Below are 20,397 nucleotides of genomic sequence, written 5' to 3'. Positions count from 1 at the left end.
GTGCTCTTGTGTGCTTTGTTAATACAGTCGACTCTCTCGGTCTACCACCCAAAGATAGCTTAACCCACTGGCCAGTGTTGCCGCTGCAATGCCTTCGATCGCCCTTCTTCGAATCGGCTTCCTGGATATTGATCAAAACCAAGTGCAGGGGCTACTATGCGCCAGCCTTCCTCGCCTTTGTAGATCACTGTACAGGTACCGCCTACCATAGGGCTCCGCCCTCACGGGCGATAAATGAGATGCCAAAAGACAAGTCTTTATTTCCTTTGATGCAAGCTGCCGCAGTCCTCACCCGGTATGCGGGGCAACCGGAGGGCCTGGTGGCACGCTTTTGGCCATGAGACACGCAAGGCCGTGGAGGCGGACAAGGTGGACATGGCTGGGTAGGGGCATGGCTGTTGGGGTGGGCAGATTTACGATTGGGAATGCAAGGCGTTAAGTCATCTCCTCCCACACGTCGCGGCGCGCGGGGGTATGCGTTATGAGAGAGTCACCTGTACCTTTTCGCTTACAGTGTCTTTCGCCTCGCTTCATGGTGTGGTGTGACTCCCTACTCGTGAGCACGACTGAGTAGGGTACTACGACGGTGTACACACTACGGTACTACAACAACTGTTATTCCGACAAATCCCCATCGTCTGAGGTAGTATCCCAGCCTTCAATATGCGGCAGACCGCATATAACAGGCAGCCACGTCCACATATCCTGCCGTAGGGCATCCCAACGTTCGGTCAGCCTGCTATAGCATTGCTCGCAGCGCTCAAACGGCGCGAACTCCTCTCTCCTCGACGCCAGCAATCCAAACCCAGAGTCCACTGACCAGCAAGCGGAAGAAAAGTTCCGCTGGGCGTCGTGGAAGTCCCCCCACAGCCGCTCGCAGTCCTCCTGGTGCCCGCCGCCGCCCTCCATCTCGATCTCCGCGAACCCGCGGAACATCCACCCTTGGTTCTGGAAGAACGTGTCGCGGATGGCGATGCACTCCGCGAGCGCCTCCGCCGAGGTGAACCGCTCCAGCACGCCGCTCTCCGGGCACCGCCGCCCCTCGAGGAGGGCTCGCGCGGGGAGCCGGTAGCAGTGGTAGTACGCCGCGGGGAGCAGATCGTGCCGCCCGATCCGCCGGAAGAGGTTCACGGCCGGGATCGCCTGCGCGAGCCGCACCGCGTCCGCGTCCGAGCCCGCGGCGGACTGGTGCGCGTCCCAGGTCGCGAAACTGAGCGGGAACTCGCCCGCGGCGAGGCGGGCCGTCGCGGCGGCGAGGACGTCCTCTAGCTCGTACTTGTGGCTGAGGCGCGCGACGGCCAGCAGCTTCGGGAGCGTGTACGTCGCGGAGGGGGCGAACGCTCTGTGGGCGCGCGGGCGGCGGCGAGAGGTGCCACGGGCGAGCGTAAGTCGTGAGCCCGGCGATGGGAGGAGCGGCGCGCACCTACCGCGGGCCACTGTAGAGCACGGCGAGGAACTCGCGCATATCGTATGCGCAATCGGACACGTGCACGACGGGGCAGCCGTCGAGGTGATCGGCGGCGGCGGGCAGCGGTTGGGGGACCTCGAAGAGCGTCCGGAAGACCGCAGACTTGCTCGCCTCCAGGATGGACCTGTGGACGCGGAACGCGACGTCCTCGGCGACGAGAACGACGTTGCCATCGTGGTACCAGACTTCTGTATCCCGAGTGATTGGAGGAGAGGCTGACATGATGGAACAATGCCAGCAAAGCACAGTGGCTCTAAACGAGTTCGTCCATATGTTAGTGCGGAGTGCTGTATGGTAGGTAGGTTTATGCACTTGCAACTGTTGGCTCGCTGCGGCAGCAGCGTACTGGGAAGCAACGATGGGGGCGCGATAGCCCTGTGGACGATCATCAGAGTTTCAGTGGGAAGGACGCCAGGACGCTATTACGTAATTTGAACCCCGTGACTTTGGTCGTGCGCGCCGGGTGCTCGAGATCAAAATTCGCCTCCTACCTCATCAATGGACGACTTTTAGAACCTCCCACGTCCCGGTCGGGTGCAACTAGTACCAGCATTAGCCGCATACGGCAGCGTGGAATGGTTACTATTCCGCAGGAGGCCGGAATGTCACAGTCGCCACGTAAGCACCCGCCGAGTCGCCCGATTCCCGCTCATATGTCGCTATAGATTGGATCCGAAATCCTGTGTGTCCGATTGCGGCTCCTTTTGAACCAATTCGAGCTTTGGATGCACACTGATCGGCTTCCCAGACTCGCGCGCGGCCAGTGCTGAGTGGACCTTATCGGGCCGACGGGTCGTCCATCTACCACAGCTTGAAGACCTTGGGCTTACCTTGGACTCCCGGGCCCGATTTTGTCAAAAGCTTCCGGTACGTCGTCACATATACTGCGGTACGAGGACGGATGCTAAGAAAAACCGATCTGAATATCCCTGTCCGGGTAATCGCCACCATATCCGGCCAGGGGCCACTGGGGTAATGCGCATGAAGACCTCTCTCCTCGATCGTGGCGTCTAGACGGCTTGCTTCCAACCGCACGTGGTGCGACTAGGCTGGCCGGATATGTTGACACGGGAAGTGTCCACCTCCTTTTTCTTAGCTCCATCTAGGCTCTCCGTCGCTTCCCGCCTCAAAAGCTCTGTAGCAGACGCCACCCGCCATTTCACCTCCTGTATCCCTGCTCTGCTTCCGCCGCCCGTCAACTCAAAACGCAGACTCTCTGTGTAGCGTTTTCGTTCCGCTCATCCATTTCTCTGCCCACCATCTCGTCGTCAGACCCATCTCAGCCCTTCACCTCACGAGACTCCATCTATGCCTGTGTCCCATCCACAGTACAACTACCCGCCCATGCACAACTCCCCAGAATCGGTACAGCCACAAGTTTATCGGCCATCCGTGTATCCAGCCTATACCCCCAATGGGGTCGACTATTCTGTCAGTGATCTCCCATCCAGGGGCGTCGCCCGCACTCCGAGCCCGACCCCCAGCGAAGCTCGCGCTCTCTCGGGAAAGACCCGAATGTGCAACCTCAGGGCACTCCTCCATCCCCGCACGTTCAAGCGCATCAACCGCCAAAACATCGGTGCGCTATCCTCCTATTTTTTCCTGGGAGTAGCCGCTGACTTCACGTCGTTCAGTGCCCGTCATTGCCGGATTCACGGTCGCAGCTGCGTTGATCGTAATGCTGGCGCTGCACTCTCGCATCGAGGACGCACTGGAGCCGGCGGCTCGGCAGCTGCGCAAGTGCGTCCCGTTCCATTATGACGTCATATCATACTCACCGCCGTCTGCGAAGCATGCCCGCAGGATGGCTCATTCCCATCGCCATACTCATCGTCTTGTCCATTCCCCCAGTACGTGTTTCGCCAGTTCGCACACCAGCATGTGCTGACCACGCGGTCCGCATGTGCAGCTCTTCGGCCACGAAATTATCGCGTTTCTCGTCGGCGACGTCTGGGGCGTTGGGATCGGCTTCGGTATCGTCGCCGCGGGCACGATCCTCGGAGAACTGCTCACCTTCTTCATCTTCAAGTACTCGTGCACAAAGCGCGGGCGCAAGCTCGAGGAGACGCAGCTCAAGTTCGCGCTCTACTCCGGCGTCGTGCGCGGGGGCGGCATAATAGTCCCCATCGTCATGCGCTACAGCGCGATTCCCGGGCACAGTACGTGCCTCCCTTCATCGCTCTAGGTGTGGACTTCCGACTCAAGAGCCTCTCCAGTGACCACGGCCGTGTTCGCGATGTGCGGGATGCGCCTCTGGGTCTTCCTGCTCGCCGCAACTCTCTCTCTCCCCAAACAGCTCGCGCTGGTCTTCATCGGCGACGACCGCTCCGGTCCGTCTGCTCCGCTCTCGTTCTCCGAGTCCCCCGCTCACGCGTGTGCACTTTTTCCGCGCTCCCATAGTCAACCCGCGTGCAGGCAGGATCGTGAAGATCGTCGTGATCGTCGTGATTGTCCTTGTCACCATCGGCGCGATGCGCTACATCGGTGCGAGGGTGGACGCGATCAAGCAAGAGGTGATCTACGCCCGTCGGAAGGCGAGGTGCGTCCCCCGTTCGTCTCGTTTGCGGCGTTTCCTGTGCGCTGACGGCAGTTATGACGCGTACAGACAGGCGAAGCAGCTCGAGGTGGACGCGGATGAGGTCAACGCGCCGAAGCTGAGCGACGCATCTGTTTCCCCAGCCCCAGCCCAGTAGTAGGGTATCGATGGTTATTCCACCTCACGAAATGGTCTGGTCTTTAATCCGATATAGTTTTAGTTCAAGAAATACTTCGATCTGTCACAGCTATTTTATAAACTCTTGGAAGGTACCTTCCCCGCGCATACCGGCCGTGTTGAAAAATCCGTACAAGCGGGTCCAGGTCGAGTCAACAGCGCTTGTTGGGGATTCATACGTACTACCGGGCTCAGTGATGACTACCTATGCCGAAATCTGCTTTACAAAAGTTCCCCATCCCTTCAACATAGACTCTTCCAAAAGCTGGTGATACTTTTTCTTGCACCCCGAACAAATCCACTCCCTGAAGCAAGGCAATTGATACATGCTCGGCGCGACCGCTCTCCATTCCGGCCACACCCACACGTCCTTCATATCCCCCGAGGCCCACGTCCGCCCGCACTCCTGAGTCCTGACCCATTTTCTCCGCCAGCAACCAATAACGCACGTCGTTTTCGCACTTGGGCTGCCGGGAGCAACCCACGACGTTCTTGAACTTATCGTAACCGTTCCAGAAGGCGACCATCGCCCGCCCTACGACGTGGCCGAACTCCTGCCGGAGGCACACCATCGCGGTGGCGCATCGTCCGTAATCCGCGTCGCTGAGCACCTCCATCGTCCCGTCCGCGCGAGGCTGGCCATTCCGAAGGAATTGCGGCTTCCCATCGGCGGCGACGCAACAGTAGAAGAGCGCGACCGTGACCGCGATGTTTGAGAAGCGCGGAGAGTTTGCGCTCGTCGCGGAAGAGTTGATGAGACGCATGAGGTTGACGGCCTCGATGGCATCGGCGGGGTCGAACGTGACGCGTGAGGACGTGTTGAGGTGGGCTTCGACCTTGTCCCAGGTGGTACGGTGACCGAGTGAGGTGTGGAGCGGCGCGCCGAAACGGCGCGAGAGACGGTCGACGGCGACGGCGACGCCCTTTTCTACGTCGTACTTGTGTGCCATGCGGAGGAAGGACGCGAGCGCAGAGAAGGCTATTGGCTCGGTTTCGTGGGCGAGACTTCACGAGCTGAATGTTAGCGGCGTGTCATGTCAAGGTGTGAGGATCGGCTAAGCTCACCTATCGTAACCCGGGCGGAACATCACTCGGAGGAAATGCGACATATCGATCTCGGAATCCGTGACGCGCACGACAACACATCCTTCCATAGTTTCGTATTCACCTTCTCGATGAAGGTTCAACATGTCTCCGAACACGGAGGAGACTGCTTCAAGAACGCTGCTGTGAACACAGAACGCGGTGGTGCCGGCGATGATGACGATCGTTCCATCCTTGTACCACAGATCTTTTGCTTTGTGAAGACTAGAGAAAGACATTTCAATGCTGCGCATTGATGAGGTGACGATGTGGGTCAAGATGATGGGGCGATGGAAAGAGGAGTGCGAGTGGCGCGAACTAAAGGATGATGCGTGCACCTGCAGCTGCGGTAGGTGAGGTGCTTCGAGTTCTCACGGATGTAAGCAAACATGAGGTCATATTCAATCCATGAGATCCTCCCATTAGCGGTCAAGGGACTTAGACTTGGATGATGAAGTGCTCGTCCTATGTGTCTGGGTGCTGTCAGATGAGCTCTCTCCGTCTAGTAGCACGATTGGATAAACCGACCTCGAAATTTTTCAGTGGTCGCTCACCGGTCACGGCGATCGATACCACGATGTGGACGCGCGCCAGCTCCGAAGACCGCTGCATGACGATGAACGAGAACGTCGGTACCAGGGCGTTCTCGGGCATGCCTTCAATGATATATTCCCCACCGACTGAACCTGACCAAGCCCAGCGTTGGCAGCGCTGACGACTCCGACGTCCGCGACCTCGAGAGTCGAGGGCGAACCTGTTGAGACGGTAGCCTCACGCTAGTGGGCGCGACATCTCACCTGTAGCTTAGTAGAGCCTGTTTGAGGTCTCGCACGTAGTGTAGTAGTAAAAGGAACTGTGTATTAGCAGGCCGGGATACTCGGGTATTTATACAGGGTACGAACGAGTGGCTGGTGCTACTGTACAGTACACGAGAGAGGCTGAAACGAGAGCAAAGAAACGGGGCTACACTACGGTATCATAGAGTAGCTAGAGATAGCTCTCTGGAACGGGGGATGCACGATCGGAGACGTGCATGCCATGCAGTGGCGTTCCGTAGAGCGCGCCATACGGCTAGACGCTCTTAGGTAAGCCGAGCCGCTCGGCGGCCCGTGGCCGAGTATGCCGAGCGTTCTCACGCGTAGTCCGCGGTGTACTTACCGCGTTCAACACCCCCCCTCGCTGAGCAGCCGTAATAAAGGCGCATCAGCGAAGTAAGACAGAGGCCTAAGGGTGGAATACAAGCCCTAGAAGAGGGCGGAACTTGAGGAACTTGTCAGGCCCCAGGTTCTTGGTGAAGAGGTCGGCGGGGTTATCTTCGCCTTGAATGTAGAATAATTCAACCTTCTTCGCCTCGACGATCTCGCGTATATAATGATAGCGAATGTCGATGTGCTTGGTGCGCTTCTCAGTGACTGGGTTCGAGGCGAGGAAGATAGCACCCTGATTATCGCTAGAAAGCGGTACAGGCTCGAGGAAGTAATAGATCTCCTCGAGGACGTTGCGCGAATAGACGATTTGACGTCCAGCGTCGTCTACAGCCATATACTCGGACTCGGTGACAGAGTGCGAGACAGTGTTCTGCGCACGTGACTGCCAGGAGAAGGCGGCGTTAGCCATCTTGACGAGGTATCCAGTTTGAGAGCGGCGAGTTGTAGGATCAGTGCCCCAGTCGGAGTCGACAAAAGCGACCATGCCAAGCCCCGAGTCGCCGTCGTAGACCATGGAGTACGATTGAGTGCCGACAAGGTAACGGCAGATGTACTTGGCCTTGGTCAGGTGATCTTCAGATGGGTTAGCGGCGTATTGCGCTAGCTTGGTAACTGCGAACGAGATGTCCGGGCGCGTGCCGAGCATGAGGTATAGAAGCGATCCGATGACCATTTGGAACTCAGCGCGACGCTCGAGGTTCACAGGCTGGTCGTTGGGTTCAGGAATGTACCCGGCCGGTAGAGGTGTGGGCTTGGATTTTGCGTTCACCATCTTGCAGCGCTCAAGGACGGATTTGAGGTAGGCGCATTGATCCAGATGGATCTTGCGGCCGTCGCGTCTGATCGTCATGCGGAGGAACTCCTTGGTCTCGCCAAGGTCGCGGCACTCCCAGCGCTTCATGAACTTCTCCTTGAGTTCGAGCACGAGCGCCTTGTCCTTGCCGCAGAAGAGCGCATCGTCAACATAGATGATGACGAGTACAATACGTCCGTCGCTATGTTTATATAGGAATAAACCAGCGTCGGTGGAGAGTCGGATGAATCCGAACTCTACCATGGACTCGCAGAGGGCGCGCCACCACGCTAAGCCCGCTTGCTTAAGTCCGTAGAGCGCACGAAGTAGTATGAATACTTGGTGCTCATGCCCTCGGATTTTGAATCCTTCGGGCTGCTCCATGTATATCTCTTCGTCTAGCTCGCCGTATAGGTAAGCCTTCCGCACATCAAGTCCAGTCATGAACCAATCTTCGAGCGCACAGAGCGCGAGGATCAGTCTGACTGTCTCGTAGCGTACGACGGGAGAGAAAACCTTGAAGAAGTCTTCAAGTTCAGTCTGTGAGTAGCCCTTTGCGACTAATCGGGCTCTCTTTCGACCATCTGGTTTGATGTCGAATACCCAGCGGTTCTTGACAACCTTGCGGCCTTTCGGGCGGTCGACAAGTTCGAATACATCCCTGCGCTTGAGGTCTTCCAGCTCCTCGCGGCAGGCCGCTTTCCATTCTTCTTGCTCGTCTTTAGGTAAGCGAGCGATGTCACGGAGCGTCCAGTTTCGGACGTTTGACGGATCGGGAGTACTATCTGGTGGTACAGCTTTCGCTGCGAGATAGTTTAATAACTCCACTCCCCCTTCGCGGCACAGCTGTGCCAACAGTAGGTCGTCGACTTCAGACGACTCGCCCGAGGAGGATGATTCAAGAGAGGGTTGTTCCACATTTGAAGGTGCGTTCGGAGCAGCATTTCCGGTGTTATGCGCTTCCACTTGCTGATTGGGATTACGATGGCGACTCGCATTTTCTCCAACCATCTTCTTCCATGTACTCTCTTTCTCAATCTCTTGGTAAGTCTTGATGGGGTCTCGTGACTCCCCATAGACGTTTCCTGGACGAACTGGTACTTTCCGCTCACGCGTGCTTTTTCGCGTAGGTTGCTGCGGCGCTTTCGCGCGCTGCTTATCCTTACGTTCAGCAGCCGGTCGCTGTGGCGGCGGACTAGGATCGCGCGAGGGTGGAAGGTCAGGTTCGACTCCCCCTTGCTGCGGTGGCGCAACATTCTGCTGCCCATCCTGTCTCCTTTCTGCGGTTGTGGGAGCACGACGCGGTGCAGGTGCGTCGTCTTCATCATCCGACAATATTTCGTCGCTGACGGTGGGTTGTTTATACGGTCGTCCGACCGGTGTAGTGCCTCGCTTATTGTAGCCGGGGCATCGTGGGAACGAGTGCTCGTCGAAAAGCGCTGATGTCCCGGTAAACACGATATTGTTGGGTGAGCGCATGAATTTGAAGCCGTTCACGCCGTCGGGGTTGCCGATGTAAGTCATAAGCTCAGATCTAGGTGAGAGCTTGTTCTGACGAACGTCTTCAGGCAGATGAACATATGCCCCGCAGCCGAATACGCGAAGGTGATCAACTTGCGGCTTCTCGCTGTACACCACTTCGTATGGCGTGACCCAGTCGTGCCTACGTATCGGGGTGCGATTGTAGACGTGAGTTGCGTGTTCTATCGCGAACTCCCACCATGAATCAGGTAAGCAAGCGTCGTGACGCATAGCTTCAGCCTTTTCCATGACAGTGCGGTTGAAGCGCTCTGCGCGCCCGTTCTGTTTTGGTGTATGAGGTGCGCTTTGTTGGATTTTGATCCCTTCATCGCGCAACATGTTGACGAAAGCGTCGGAGGTATATTCGCCTCCAGCGTCTGACCTCCAGTTCGTTATACGCCCATTAAGTTGATTCTTGATCGCGGCGATGAACTGCTTGGTCGCATGAAACGCAGCACTCTTTTTGCGCAGAAACATGGTCCAGGCGAAGCCTGAGTAGTCGTCAACGTAAGTGATAATCCACTTATATTTGTGATACGACAGGACGGGGAACTCCTTGAGATCGGAGTGTATCGTTTCGAATACGCGCTTGGCGCGAGCGGAGGAGGGCGGGAAGGTGCGTGAGTGCATTTTTCCTTCTGCGCATCCTTTGCATAGCGGCGCTTCATCTGGGAAGATGACGCTGCCAAAACCATCTGTATGGTTTCTTGCGTGCTTCAAGACATCAATTGAGGGATGCCCGAAACGTCTGTGCATAGTCTCATAGTCGAGCTTGAACACAGATCGCGATACAGCGAACGCGTCCTCGGGCGGGACTGCCCAGAGGATGTAGATTGAATCCCCAGGTTTCCTAGGTGAGAACCGTAGTAACGGTTTTCCGTTCGGTTTGACTATAGTAAGCGCGGCTTTATCTGCGCGCGCTGACATTCCTTCTTGTAAGAAGGATCCGAGTGAAATGAGGCGTCCACCTAGATTAGGTAGGTAGTTGACGGGGTGCAGCCGTATGGCGCAACGTTCGCAGTCAAGTGCGCTTGCGGTGTTGATGAGTACTGTGCCGAAACCCTTTACGAATGTTACTCCGTTTGCTGTGCGAACAGGGGTGGATTCATCTTCGAGCGGAGTGAACTCAATGAAATCATTGATATCATGGGTATAGTGCTCGGAGGCTCCGGAGTCGCACATCCACGAGATAAGATTCGCGTAATGCGGATTATCAGGGCGCCAGCGCTCATCGTCGGTTAGACCCATCCGCGCGCGGTCTTTTCCTTTGCAATCTGTACACGCAGCGTATGTGAACTTATGCGCACATAGATCGTCATAGCATAGTAAACTAGCTAATACATGATCATCTACATTACTAGTCTTCGCAGCTGTGAAGAGCGCGTTAGCTAGTTGTAGATCGCGCGAAGATGCGAGGACTTGCCTCATATACTCATCGCGGTCAGGGGCAGACCCAAGAGAGACGACGTCGTCGTCCTCCATAGCGCTCTTGTCGCTGTCGGTCTCCACGCCACTGTTGCTGCCATGATCGGAGGCCCATATGATGGGCCCGAGGCGCTCCTGGAGGGATAGGCGCTGCTTCTTAGAAGAAGATGCTGCCGCGTTGTCGGGCTCAGTGATACGCGCGCTGAGCGGGATGTCCATGCGTCCGGACGATGTAGAGACAAAGTTCTTGATCGACTGGATGGACGCGGAGACGTTCTGCTGGGCGGCGGTGTTGAGTGCCTGGACGATGTCGGGATAGACATTGCGGCCGTCCATCGTGTTAGGAGTGCGTATGGCGTTGGTGCGGATGGTGATTCCGTGAGGGTGAATGTCCATGACGCGAGAATAGTCGGGAGGAGGGATAGAACGAGGGAGATCCGTGATGACGGGACCGGGGAGAGGAGCGCGGAGAGGAGCGCTTAGCTCGGTGATCGCGGGCGACGCGATGTGCGCGCTGTGATCTTGCTTGTTGTACTTCTCCTGTACGCTCTTGCCGGCGCGATTGCCTCGCTTCTTGTTCTTCTTCGCCTGCTGCTGGTTGCTGCCTTGGTTTGGGCGCATTTGCTGCGACTGGAAGGTGGGATCGTCACCCTTGCGCTTGACGGCTGAGATCTTCGCCGCTTGTGGATCCGAGTGAGTGTGTTTCGACTTCGTCCGCTGGTTTTCAAAGCAGCGGATGATCTCCGCGCGGAGCTCGGGGTACTTGAGCTCGGCGATAGTTGCGACTGACATCTTGGAGTTGATGACGTAGTCGTAGTTCGAACTAGGCAGCTTCGATAGTAGAAGCATGGCCTTGATGAAGTCGGGGATCGCGATTTGAAGGTCGGAGAGCTCGGTCCAGGCTTGATCGAGGCGATCGAGAGCGGGGATAGGTGACGAGTTTGATGGGAACGAGGTAGCGAGAGCGGTCTTGAAGTGACCGAAGGCGTTCGCGACCGAGGTCTTGTCGTAGAGATCTTTGAGAGCTTCCCAGATCTCTTTGGCGGTCGTCTTGGTCTTCACTGCAGTTTTGACTGCGGGCGAACAACGCAAGAGGATGTTGCCTTGCGCCTTCTGATCGAGGGCGTCGAAGGTCTCGCCTTTGGTGTCGTCGTTGTCCTTGGGGTTCGCAGAAGGTCTGGTCTTCGTGATCACGGGACCTTGCCCTTGGGAGAGCAGGTAGCACCGCATCTGCGGTTCCCACGACCGGTAGTTCGTGCCGTCGAGGACAGGAACGTGCTGCGTCAAGGTTGAAGACATTGTATGTGTAGGACGATTTGTATTGGAAGATAGTGCGATAAGTTCTGTATGAAGACAGAAATCAGCATACGTCCCAAAACGGATGAAACGCAGCCGTTACGGCGCGAGATAACGCTTTGATGCTGACGCTCTGAGTGAGTCCTGCAGCGGATCAACCGCGCATGGATCTGCACTCCGGTCTGCCATTTCGGCGACCTACAGGTAAGCTCAGCGCGCCGACTGCAGCCATGAAGGCGCTGTCGAGCGACACCAGGGCTCATAACCTGTTGAGACGGTAGCCTCACGCTAGTGGGCGCGACATCTCACCTGTAGCTTAGTAGAGCCTGTTTGAGGTCTCGCACGTAGTGTAGTAGTAAAAGGAACTGTGTATTAGCAGGCCGGGATACTCGGGTATTTATACAGGGTACGAACGAGTGGCTGGTGCTACTGTACAGTACACGAGAGAGGCTGAAACGAGAGCAAAGAAACGGGGCTACACTACGGTATCATAGAGTAGCTAGAGATAGCTCTCTGGAACGGGGGATGCACGATCGGAGACGTGCATGCCATGCAGTGGCGTTCCGTAGAGCGCGCCATACGGCTAGACGCTCTTAGGTAAGCCGAGCCGCTCGGCGGCCCGTGGCCGAGTATGCCGAGCGTTCTCACGCGTAGTCCGCGGTGTACTTACCGCGTTCAACAGAACCTTCATGGAGGGCGACGCACCGTCTTTGGTGAGAGGGCACGTGTTCGAGGTCGGGAGGTCGGGCGGGCGAGGCAGCCCCTGTCGGGATAACGGTACGCAAGCTGAAAGTGGCCAAATTTGAGGGGCTTGAAAAGAGTTGGTGTAACGTAGCGCTGTCGATGAGGCGGAGTATCTGGGATGAATGACGAGGAAGCGGGCTTACTATATGCGAAGGTCTGCCAGACGAGCGAACGTGCACGATGACAGGTTGTCGGAGAAAGAGAATTACTATCACGGCTACTAATCAAACATGTGATGAGTACCGATAAGTACCTGGCAGTATGTTGGGACGTGATGGTAGATACGCAATCCGGCTGGTGGTGGAGGTGACAATGAGCGGCTCGGGTGCTTATATAATCGAGAACATCGCGAGGCGAAGACGCCCGATGACCACGAGCGCCAGTGCGCGTCCACTGCTCTGCTTCCGCCAATCAAGTATCCAGGTCCTCATCAGCATCTTCCATCCACCTCTTCAGGAGTCTCAGACTGTGACCAGGACCCACACGAAAGCGATCTCTGCCCCACGCAATTTACCTCGATGGAAGACTTTGCGGTCAACACCATCCTAGAGTAAGACACGGTGACGCGGTGACCTTCAACCCATCGTGAGTGTGGCTTTTCACGAGAGCTCGTCAAGCGTAAACGGCATACACACAGGTGCTGCAGCAAGGACACAACGTTCTTCTAATCCGAGACCGACATGTTCGCGACAAACAGGTCCCAGCCTTTCACCATCGACTCCTCCAGCAGCTGCTCGAACTTCTTCTTGCACGGACCGCACATCCATTTCTGCCACGCCTCCGCACCGAACAGCCCCGGCGCAGGCTGTCGTTTCGCCACCCACACCCAAACGTCCCGCACGCTCCCGCGACCCCAGGTGCGTTCGCATTCCGTCAGTTGAACGTACGCCAGATGGATCTTGATGTCCTCCTGACACCCGTTCTGCCGCGGGCACTTGATCTGGTGCTTGAAAACTCCGTATCCGTCTTGGAACGCCATCAAAGCGCGCGACACGCCGTCGTAGACTTCTTGGCGGAGCAGCGCGGTCCCGCGCACGCACCGCTCCAAGTCCGCATCGCTCAGCTCCTCCACCGTACCGTCCGCGCGCGGCGCGCCGCTCCGGACCAGGCGCGGGTTCTGCTCCACCGCGACGCAGCAGTAGAAGAGCGCCACGGCGAGGGCGCGGTCTGGGAAGCGTGGCGGACCCGTGGCGGCGTTGATGCGTCGCATGAGGTTCAGGGCTTCGAACGCGTCGGCGGGATCGAAGGCGACGGAAGCGTGGGCCGTGTCGAGGTGCTTCTGGACGTCGTCCCAGTCGACTTGGCGGCCGAGCGAGGTGTGGAACGGGGCGCAGAAGCGCTGCGAGAGGCGGTCTACGGCGATCGCGACCGCCTCTGGGACGTCGTACTTGTGGGCCATGCGGAGGATGGAGGCGAGCTCGGGAAATGAGACTTGCTGGGTATCGCGTACCAGGCTGAACATGTTCAGCGTGAACGGGCAAAGTGGAGTGAGTGGTAATGCATGAGGCGGGCGGCGACCGGGCATACCTTTTATATCCCGGGCGGAACACTGCCCTGAGGAAGTTCGTCATATCGAAGCCCGAGTCTGTAATGTGTGCTACGACGCGGCCTTCCATAGTATCGTTGTTGGGAGATTTGGGGAGTGCAAGGATGTCGCGGAATATGGGGGAGAGCGCAACGAGCACGCCCTTGTGTACGCAGAAGGCGACTGTTCCAGCGATGAGGATGATTGTGCCATCCTCGTACCACAGGTCTTCAACTTTGTGAAGGTTTGACGAGTCCACATGTCCCATTACTGAGGTCTCGCGAGAGGAGTAAAGCGGGGATGGTACTCCGAAGGAAAGAGGCGCCGACCTCGATGAAAACACGAGGATCCATAGCTGCGGTGGGGATTCTCATCGCTTCTCATTCACACGGGCTGAGTCGTCTTGCACGCAGCGAGATGTTGTGACATCGGAAGTGCATGCATTTTCGGATAGCATCACTGGGATGGGAAGAAAAGACAGGATGCAGCTGCGGTAGCCGTCCGGAGCCCGGGCCGCGGTGATGTTGGCGAGGACGTTATGTTCCAAGTCATCGCCGAGATTCCATTTCGTTGAAAACGAGACTTGTCGTACTTTCGCTAGCCAAGTCCTGTGACGCGACAGGCAATGCAGGATTCCTCGAGTCCAAGAGTCATCGCGATTGTGTTTTTCTCGGCAGTGCATCAGCATTTTTCACTCATAAACGACTTTTACGACGAAGAAGATTTCTAGTCCGATAGAGCAATAGCAGCAACAAAACCCTCCCATCCCTGCACCATCGCATCCTCCAAGAGCTCATAAAATATGTTCGTGCACGGTGCGCACAGCGCTCCTAAGTTCTCCTGACTGAACACCTTCGGCACCTTCTCCCTCTTCTTCGCCTACACCCACATATCCCTCACACTTTCTTGCGCCTCGGCACGCTTCTTCCCGTACTCCGTTAGCTGAGCGGTCGCTGTCGGCCGCCGGACGTTGTCCTTGCATACTCGAGGCGGAAGCATGCACTGGATTATGTCCTTGAAGCCCTCGTACCTGTCCCCATACACGACCATCGCCCGCGACACGACGTCCAAACTCTCTTGTCGGAGCAACGCGAGCCCGCGCACGCACCGCTCGAAGTCTTCGTCGCTCAGCACCTCGACTTGCCCGTCCGCGCGTGGGGTGCCAGTTCGGAGGAGACGCGGATTCTGTTCTGCCGCGACGCAGCAGTAGAAGAGCGCGACGGCGAGCGTGCGGTCCGCGAAGCGCACCGCGTTCGGGCCCTTGACGGGCGCGCTCTTGTTCACGAGACGCATGAGGTTGAGCGCCTCGAACGCATCGGAGGGGGTGAAGGCGACAGCGGCGTGGGTCGTGTTTAGGTGGGCTTCGATTTCGTCCCAGCTCACGCGTCGGCTGAGCGCGGTGTCGAAGGGGGCGCAGAAGCGGCGCGACAGTCGGTCGACGGCGATCGCAGCGGCGTCCGCGACGTCGTACTTGTGCGCTATGCGCAGGACGGATGCGAGCTGGGTGAATGGCAGAGGCTGCGCGCCATACACGAAACTCGGAGAGATTGTGAGCGCATGGTTTGAGAGAAAAATGAGTACTGCATACCTTTTGTAGCCGGGCAGGAAGTTGGTGCGGAGAAAGTGTGTCATATCCACACCAGAATCAGGCAGGCGTACCGCCACACGACCTTCCATCGTGTTTTGATCTTCATTCTGGGGAATGGAGAGAATATCTCGAAATGCAGAAGAAAGTGAGGCGAGGACACCCTTGGGAACGCAAAAAGCGGAGGTGTCACAGATGATGATGATTGTGCCATCATCGTACCATAGATCTTCCACCTTATGAATGTTTGATGAGTCTACGATGTGGCCCATGGCGATTTTATCGCGTGTTGCGAGCGCAGGGTGACGTGCGCCGGTGGCGGTAGAAGATAAGGAAGAAAGGAAGGTTCTTCTCACCCTGAGATGTATAAACATGATCACGAGGAACTGCCCAGCACGTGACAAAACGCGTCACGTCGCGTCAGCCACGCACGCATCAACCCAGAACCGCCGCGATCGTCCTTCGAGAAACGTGCCACCGGGAACGTGCGCATGTTGGACGAAATGCTCAGTGCGGCGATGCTTGGTCATCCTCGGTTCACGGAACGATAACCGGCCCGAGGGCGCTGGACCTTCGCCAAGTTGACCTTGAGTTGACCTCCAAGTTCTTCCCTCTGCCCTCGACACGTCCTTTCTCTATGCATGGTCCACATCGTTCATGACGGTGTTTGTAGCTGTGCATCGATATTCTCTCGCGAAATCAGCTCACTTGCTCTTGTCTTTCGACCAGAAGAATTGTATGATATAGGGCTCAGTATTGAAGTACACGCATTGGAACGAGACGGTCACTGTAACAAAAAGGCTTCTACCCGCTCCCAAGACGCCACGATAGCTTCATAGTGCAACCCCAGAAACTTCCCCCGACAGCCGGAACACATCCACTTCGAACATGGTTCGCAAGTAAAGACGGCAGGAAGCTCCAAACGCTTGTCCATCCTGATCCATGCGTCCTTCACCGTGTGGGCTGCTGTCCTGTCCGTGAGATGATGCTTTACCGCGTGCTCGCTGATGTCGAAGAAGCACCACCGTTCACGCTTCTGCTTCTCTGTTCGAACGCAAACGTGCTCCTTCCACTCGTTGAAGCTTTTCCCGTACTCGGTGATTGCGTCCCCTAATGTTTGGCGCGCTTCTTCGCGGATGAGCTGCATCCCTCGAACGCAGCGCTCGCGGTCTTCGCTCGACAGGTGCTCTGCAATCCCTCCGCCACGCTTGATGCCTTCCCAGAGAAGTCGTGGCTCTTCCTCGAAGGCAACGCAGCAGTGAAAGAGCGCGACGGCGAGGGCAGTGTTGCTGAAGCTTAAGACTGGCGCGTCTGGAGGGGTCGCGGAGCCGTTGACGAGGCGGATCACGTTCACGATTTCGATCGCGGAACGTGCCTCCAATACCACGTTGGCGCACGTCTCGTTCATCCGCTCGAGGTTTTCGGTCCACGTGCGGCTGTCCGCGCCCGCCCCGAACCGCATCGGGGTCTGGAGGCGGCGCTCGAGGCGGCGGATGGGGATCTCCGCGGCTTCGCGCACTTGGTACTTGTGGGCGACGCGGATGAGAGACACAAGGTGCGAGGAAGTCATGGACTTGGTGGATTCTGACAGACTTGCGTCGAATCTCTATCAGTCTGTGTGCTTGAGGGGGGTGTGCTGAAGAGAGCTCACCTGTCTCGATGGATGTGGAAGACCCACTCGAAGAAGCGTGTGAAATCCTCCGCAGAGTCAGAGACGCGGACCACTGGGCATCCCTCGACGGTCTTCGCATCCTCGGGGTGTGGCACGGAGAGCATGTCTTGAAAGACTGGGGAAATAGCGCTGAGGATACCCTGGTAGACCCGGAATGATGCGAGATCGCCAGCAAGGAAGACGATATTCCCGTCGTCGAACCAGAGGTTCTTCGCTCTTCGGCTGCTAGGCAGCTGGATGTCCATGTTCAACATGTCTGCTGAGGTGGGTGATGGACGATGGCAGAGTGCTGCAGTGCGCGCCAGGAGAGGACCGCGCTGCTGCTGCGGTAACAGTGGGTGCTCCCGTGCTTGATATCCGATGGGAATTCTCGTGTAATGAGGACCATACATATTGGACAGTGCTGGTGACGTCGCGCATGCGCCTCGACTTCAGCCGCGACCGTTATCCCGCGTCCTTCTACACAAGCAGCACTTCATCAACGGACAGGCTCATCTGAAACTGTACCCAATAATCCGCATTCTTAATTAAGTAATTCTGACAAAACATCGCACGATCAGTCAATTCAACAACACCTTCTCTATGCGTCTCCACGAATCGCAAACGGCCCGGTAATGCAGATCCAGAAACATCGACCTACACCCGACGCACAGCGACTCCGAGCAGCTGAGCACCTCCGGGTACGCCTCCCGCATGTCGATCCGCTGCCACGCCTCCCGAACCAGCGCTCCGAACGACTCCCTATCCTCCAGATGGCACTGTACCGCCTTGTCCGTGATGTCCGTGAGGCACCGTCGTTCGCCCTTCTCAGGAGAACGCCGACTGCACCACCCCTCTCTCCAGGTTTCCCGGTACCGCTTGATCGCGTCCGCGACCGTCCACTGGATCTCCTCGCAGATGTACTTGCTCGCGCGGACGCACAGAGCGCGGTCGGCGCCGGAAAGGTGCTCGGCGTTGCCGTCCGCGCGCTTTATCCCGTCCCAGAGGATGTTCGGGGCGTCTTCGATGGCGATGCAGCAGTAGAAGACGACGACGGCGATGGTGGTGGAAGGGACGCGGGGGTCGCCTCCGGAGGACTGGGAGTTGAGGAGGCGGCAGAGGTTGAGGACCTCGATCGCCTCATGCGTGTGGCGGAGCTCCACCCTCGCGTGTTCGCAGTCGAGAAAGTAGTTGAGTCCGACCCACTCGTACTCTTCCGCGCTGGGGATTTCCGTGTTGTGTATGGGGGCCTGGAAGCGGGTCTCAAATTGGCGGACGACTTGTTTGACGGCCGCGGCGACCTCGAATTTGTGCGCGACTCGGAGCAGGGACGTCAGTGACGAGCACCGTACGACTCTGGGTAGGTCTCCTTCGGAGTGCCTGTTGTGGAGATGTCGTTGTCAGCGTTGTGTTCGCTCCCTGGAAACGTGACAGGACGCGACCGTTACTTACCTCCCGCTGCGATGGGTGTTGAACACCCATTCAAAGAAGTGCCTCATATCTCCAGCCGACTCCGACACGCGCACTACTGGGCACGCCTAGATGGTCTCCGCATCGTCGGGCTGTGTGGAGGAGAACATGTGTTCGAAGACGGGGGACAGGGAGCTGAGGAGACCCTTGTAGACGCGGAAGCCGACATTGCCTGCGACGAAGATGACAGTGCCGTCTTCGTACCAGAGACCGTCTGCTCGGGTGAAACCTTTGTCGACTTGATCGTCCGTCATTTGAAGATGCGTGATGAACTGGCGGACGGGGCGGATGTTCCACCGGTGGTAGTTGCAGAGAGAGGCGGCCGCTGGCGCTGCGGGAACACGCGCAAAAGGTGCCGCTTTACACGTGGTCTCTTTCTTACGTTCCTTCGGGAGTAGCGACGTAGACGTGGGAAGCCTTCTTGACCCGACGGAAAGAATGCAAAGCGTCGGGCCAGACGCGACCTGCACGTACCGCCTGTTTGGAGACGATTTCCGATTGATGGCCAACTCCGAGCTTCGAAAGAGAGCCGCGCAATACGAGTGATGTCAGCCTCCGTGAACGCCGAGCTTTCACTAAAACTCTTACCGTTGTCCGTGCGTGTCGCGCTTGAAGGCTGCGTGGATTCGGCATCATTGGTAATCCAACACGCAGTCTTCGTGTTCTGGCAGAGCCGCGGCGTCGATGGAGGTATGAATGCCGAGCCTAAGTCTGACGTTTCCAGGCGGCAGAAGGCCCGTCAAAAACTACCCCTGCGTGAAGGTGCGTATTAGACAATCGTCCATAAGGTATATCTGGCACGCACATAAAGCTTTGGGATGTACGTGTACAAACTGGGCCTTAGCTCCTCGTCGTTCGGCAATTTCCCGACCTGCCAGGACAGTCGGGATCACAGCGATTCCGGGAATTGAAACTCGACGGTCCTGCAAATGAGCAGGCTGGCTGCAGTAAAAGCGTCGATTTGAGCACCGATACGAGAAACCAACCGCCATCTGCTCTCGGCCGAGATATTGATACATACAGGGGGCGCTGCACGAACTCTTGGTTTTCAAGGCTCGTGTAAACGAACGCCAGGTGGAAGATCGCGATGCCTGCAAGTGGTTGGGAACAGCACAAAGAGGCGCCAGGCATTCTGCGGTGAGCGCGGGCGCCACCATGCTCGACGACGGTGGTGCGTCGACGTCATCCGCTCGTCGTCATCCGCTGGCCACCGCTTTCCAATGGGCGCATATATCCTCCCCGTTGCGCTCTCTCACCCCATCCACCACCCAGCACATACGCCCTCCACGACTGAACGTTGAACTTCGAACATGAGCGGAGGTAAGCACCCACCCATCTTTCATAGGACGTCGCGCTCACCCTGAGCCCGTGAGCAGCATCCGACTATACGACCCGCAACTACCCGCCCGAGAACGACAGTGCGTCTCCCGCCCTCTCTCCCTCACGCCCCCTGACCCACTCCCCTCCAGCGACCTCCTCAGGCGGCTTCTCCGCCCAACACACCTTCGCGCCCCAGAACCAGCGCCGCGCCGACCACTTCGCCGCCGCGCCCTCCGCGAACCCGAACCCGCCGGGCACGACCGGCACCGGACTCGTCGGCGAGGCGGGCCGCGACTTTGGCGCGGACAACCAGCAGGTGGCCGAGGGTCGCCAGCGTGGTGGATTTGGCGGACGGGGAGGGCAGCGGGAGGACATCGGGGCGCAGGGCGAGATGGTGGACGAGAGCGAGATGATGTGAGCTTTCACTGTCTCCCTGGGGAAGAGCACAGTGGGTGCAAAAGCGAAGGACTGTCGATCATATGTTGTATGGTATCCGCGCCAATCGCAATGTCTCTTCAAGTGCACACCCGAATCTGTGCTGCCCCAGAAAGTGCACAGCCGACAAGCACCAAACAAGCTGGACCGGCTCTTGGGT

At 57.5% G+C, this 20,397-nt stretch overlaps 7 protein-coding genes across 7 annotated transcripts; 2 read left to right on the top strand and 5 right to left on the bottom strand.

The window, feature by feature from the left end:
* Positions 1–615: 615 nt before the first annotated feature.
* BXZ73DRAFT_44668 (uncharacterized protein) lies at positions 616–1,690 on the bottom strand (the record flags this gene model as incomplete). The annotated part of the gene is made up of 2 exons (XM_048019375.1): positions 616–1,342; positions 1,428–1,690. The coding sequence occupies 2 exons, from the start codon at positions 1,688–1,690 to the stop codon at positions 616–618; spliced, it is 990 nt and encodes a 329-aa protein (XP_047879357.1).
* Positions 1,691–2,776: 1,086 nt separating this feature from the next.
* Positions 2,777–4,161, top strand: BXZ73DRAFT_76532 (uncharacterized protein; the record flags this gene model as incomplete). The annotated part of the gene is made up of 7 exons (XM_048022454.1): positions 2,777–3,047; positions 3,103–3,208; positions 3,261–3,318; positions 3,378–3,627; positions 3,685–3,798; positions 3,884–4,007; positions 4,059–4,161. 7 exons carry the CDS (start codon positions 2,777–2,779, stop codon positions 4,159–4,161), a joined length of 1,026 nt encoding a protein of 341 aa, XP_047879356.1.
* Positions 4,162–4,185: 24 nt separating this feature from the next.
* On the bottom strand, positions 4,186–5,503 carry BXZ73DRAFT_100126 (uncharacterized protein; the record flags this gene model as incomplete). Its single annotated transcript, XM_048014475.1, has 3 exons — positions 4,186–4,197; positions 4,631–5,186; positions 5,247–5,503. The coding sequence occupies 3 exons, from the start codon at positions 5,501–5,503 to the stop codon at positions 4,186–4,188; spliced, it is 825 nt and encodes a 274-aa protein (XP_047879355.1).
* A 7,412-nt stretch (positions 5,504–12,915) lies between these two features.
* On the bottom strand, positions 12,916–14,044 carry BXZ73DRAFT_100122 (uncharacterized protein; the record flags this gene model as incomplete). The annotated part of the gene is made up of 2 exons (XM_048014474.1): positions 12,916–13,705; positions 13,779–14,044. 2 exons carry the CDS (start codon positions 14,042–14,044, stop codon positions 12,916–12,918), a joined length of 1,056 nt encoding a protein of 351 aa, XP_047879354.1.
* A 611-nt stretch (positions 14,045–14,655) lies between these two features.
* BXZ73DRAFT_44760 (uncharacterized protein) lies at positions 14,656–17,278 on the bottom strand (the record flags this gene model as incomplete). The annotated part of the gene is made up of 2 exons (XM_048019393.1): positions 14,656–15,313; positions 17,013–17,278. The coding sequence occupies 2 exons, from the start codon at positions 17,276–17,278 to the stop codon at positions 14,656–14,658; spliced, it is 924 nt and encodes a 307-aa protein (XP_047879353.1).
* A 1,272-nt stretch (positions 17,279–18,550) lies between these two features.
* On the bottom strand, positions 18,551–19,613 carry BXZ73DRAFT_100120 (uncharacterized protein; the record flags this gene model as incomplete). Its single annotated transcript, XM_048014473.1, has 3 exons — positions 18,551–18,813; positions 18,865–18,998; positions 19,504–19,613. 3 exons carry the CDS (start codon positions 19,611–19,613, stop codon positions 18,551–18,553), a joined length of 507 nt encoding a protein of 168 aa, XP_047879352.1.
* Positions 19,614–19,792: 179 nt separating this feature from the next.
* BXZ73DRAFT_100119 (uncharacterized protein) lies at positions 19,793–20,220 on the top strand (the record flags this gene model as incomplete). Its single annotated transcript, XM_048014472.1, has 3 exons — positions 19,793–19,802; positions 19,859–19,900; positions 19,952–20,220. 3 exons carry the CDS (start codon positions 19,793–19,795, stop codon positions 20,218–20,220), a joined length of 321 nt encoding a protein of 106 aa, XP_047879351.1.
* Between the last annotated feature and the right edge of the window lie 177 nt (positions 20,221–20,397).

The sequence above is a fragment of the Epithele typhae genome (genome assembly GCF_022376455.1).
Source record: "Epithele typhae strain CBS 203.58 chromosome Unknown BXZ73scaffold_15, whole genome shotgun sequence".
In the NCBI taxonomy this organism is placed as follows: domain Eukaryota; kingdom Fungi; phylum Basidiomycota; class Agaricomycetes; order Polyporales; family Epitheliaceae; genus Epithele; species Epithele typhae.
The sequence above is the reverse complement of the archived record's forward strand: the minus strand, read 5'-3'. Positions and strand labels throughout refer to the sequence as shown.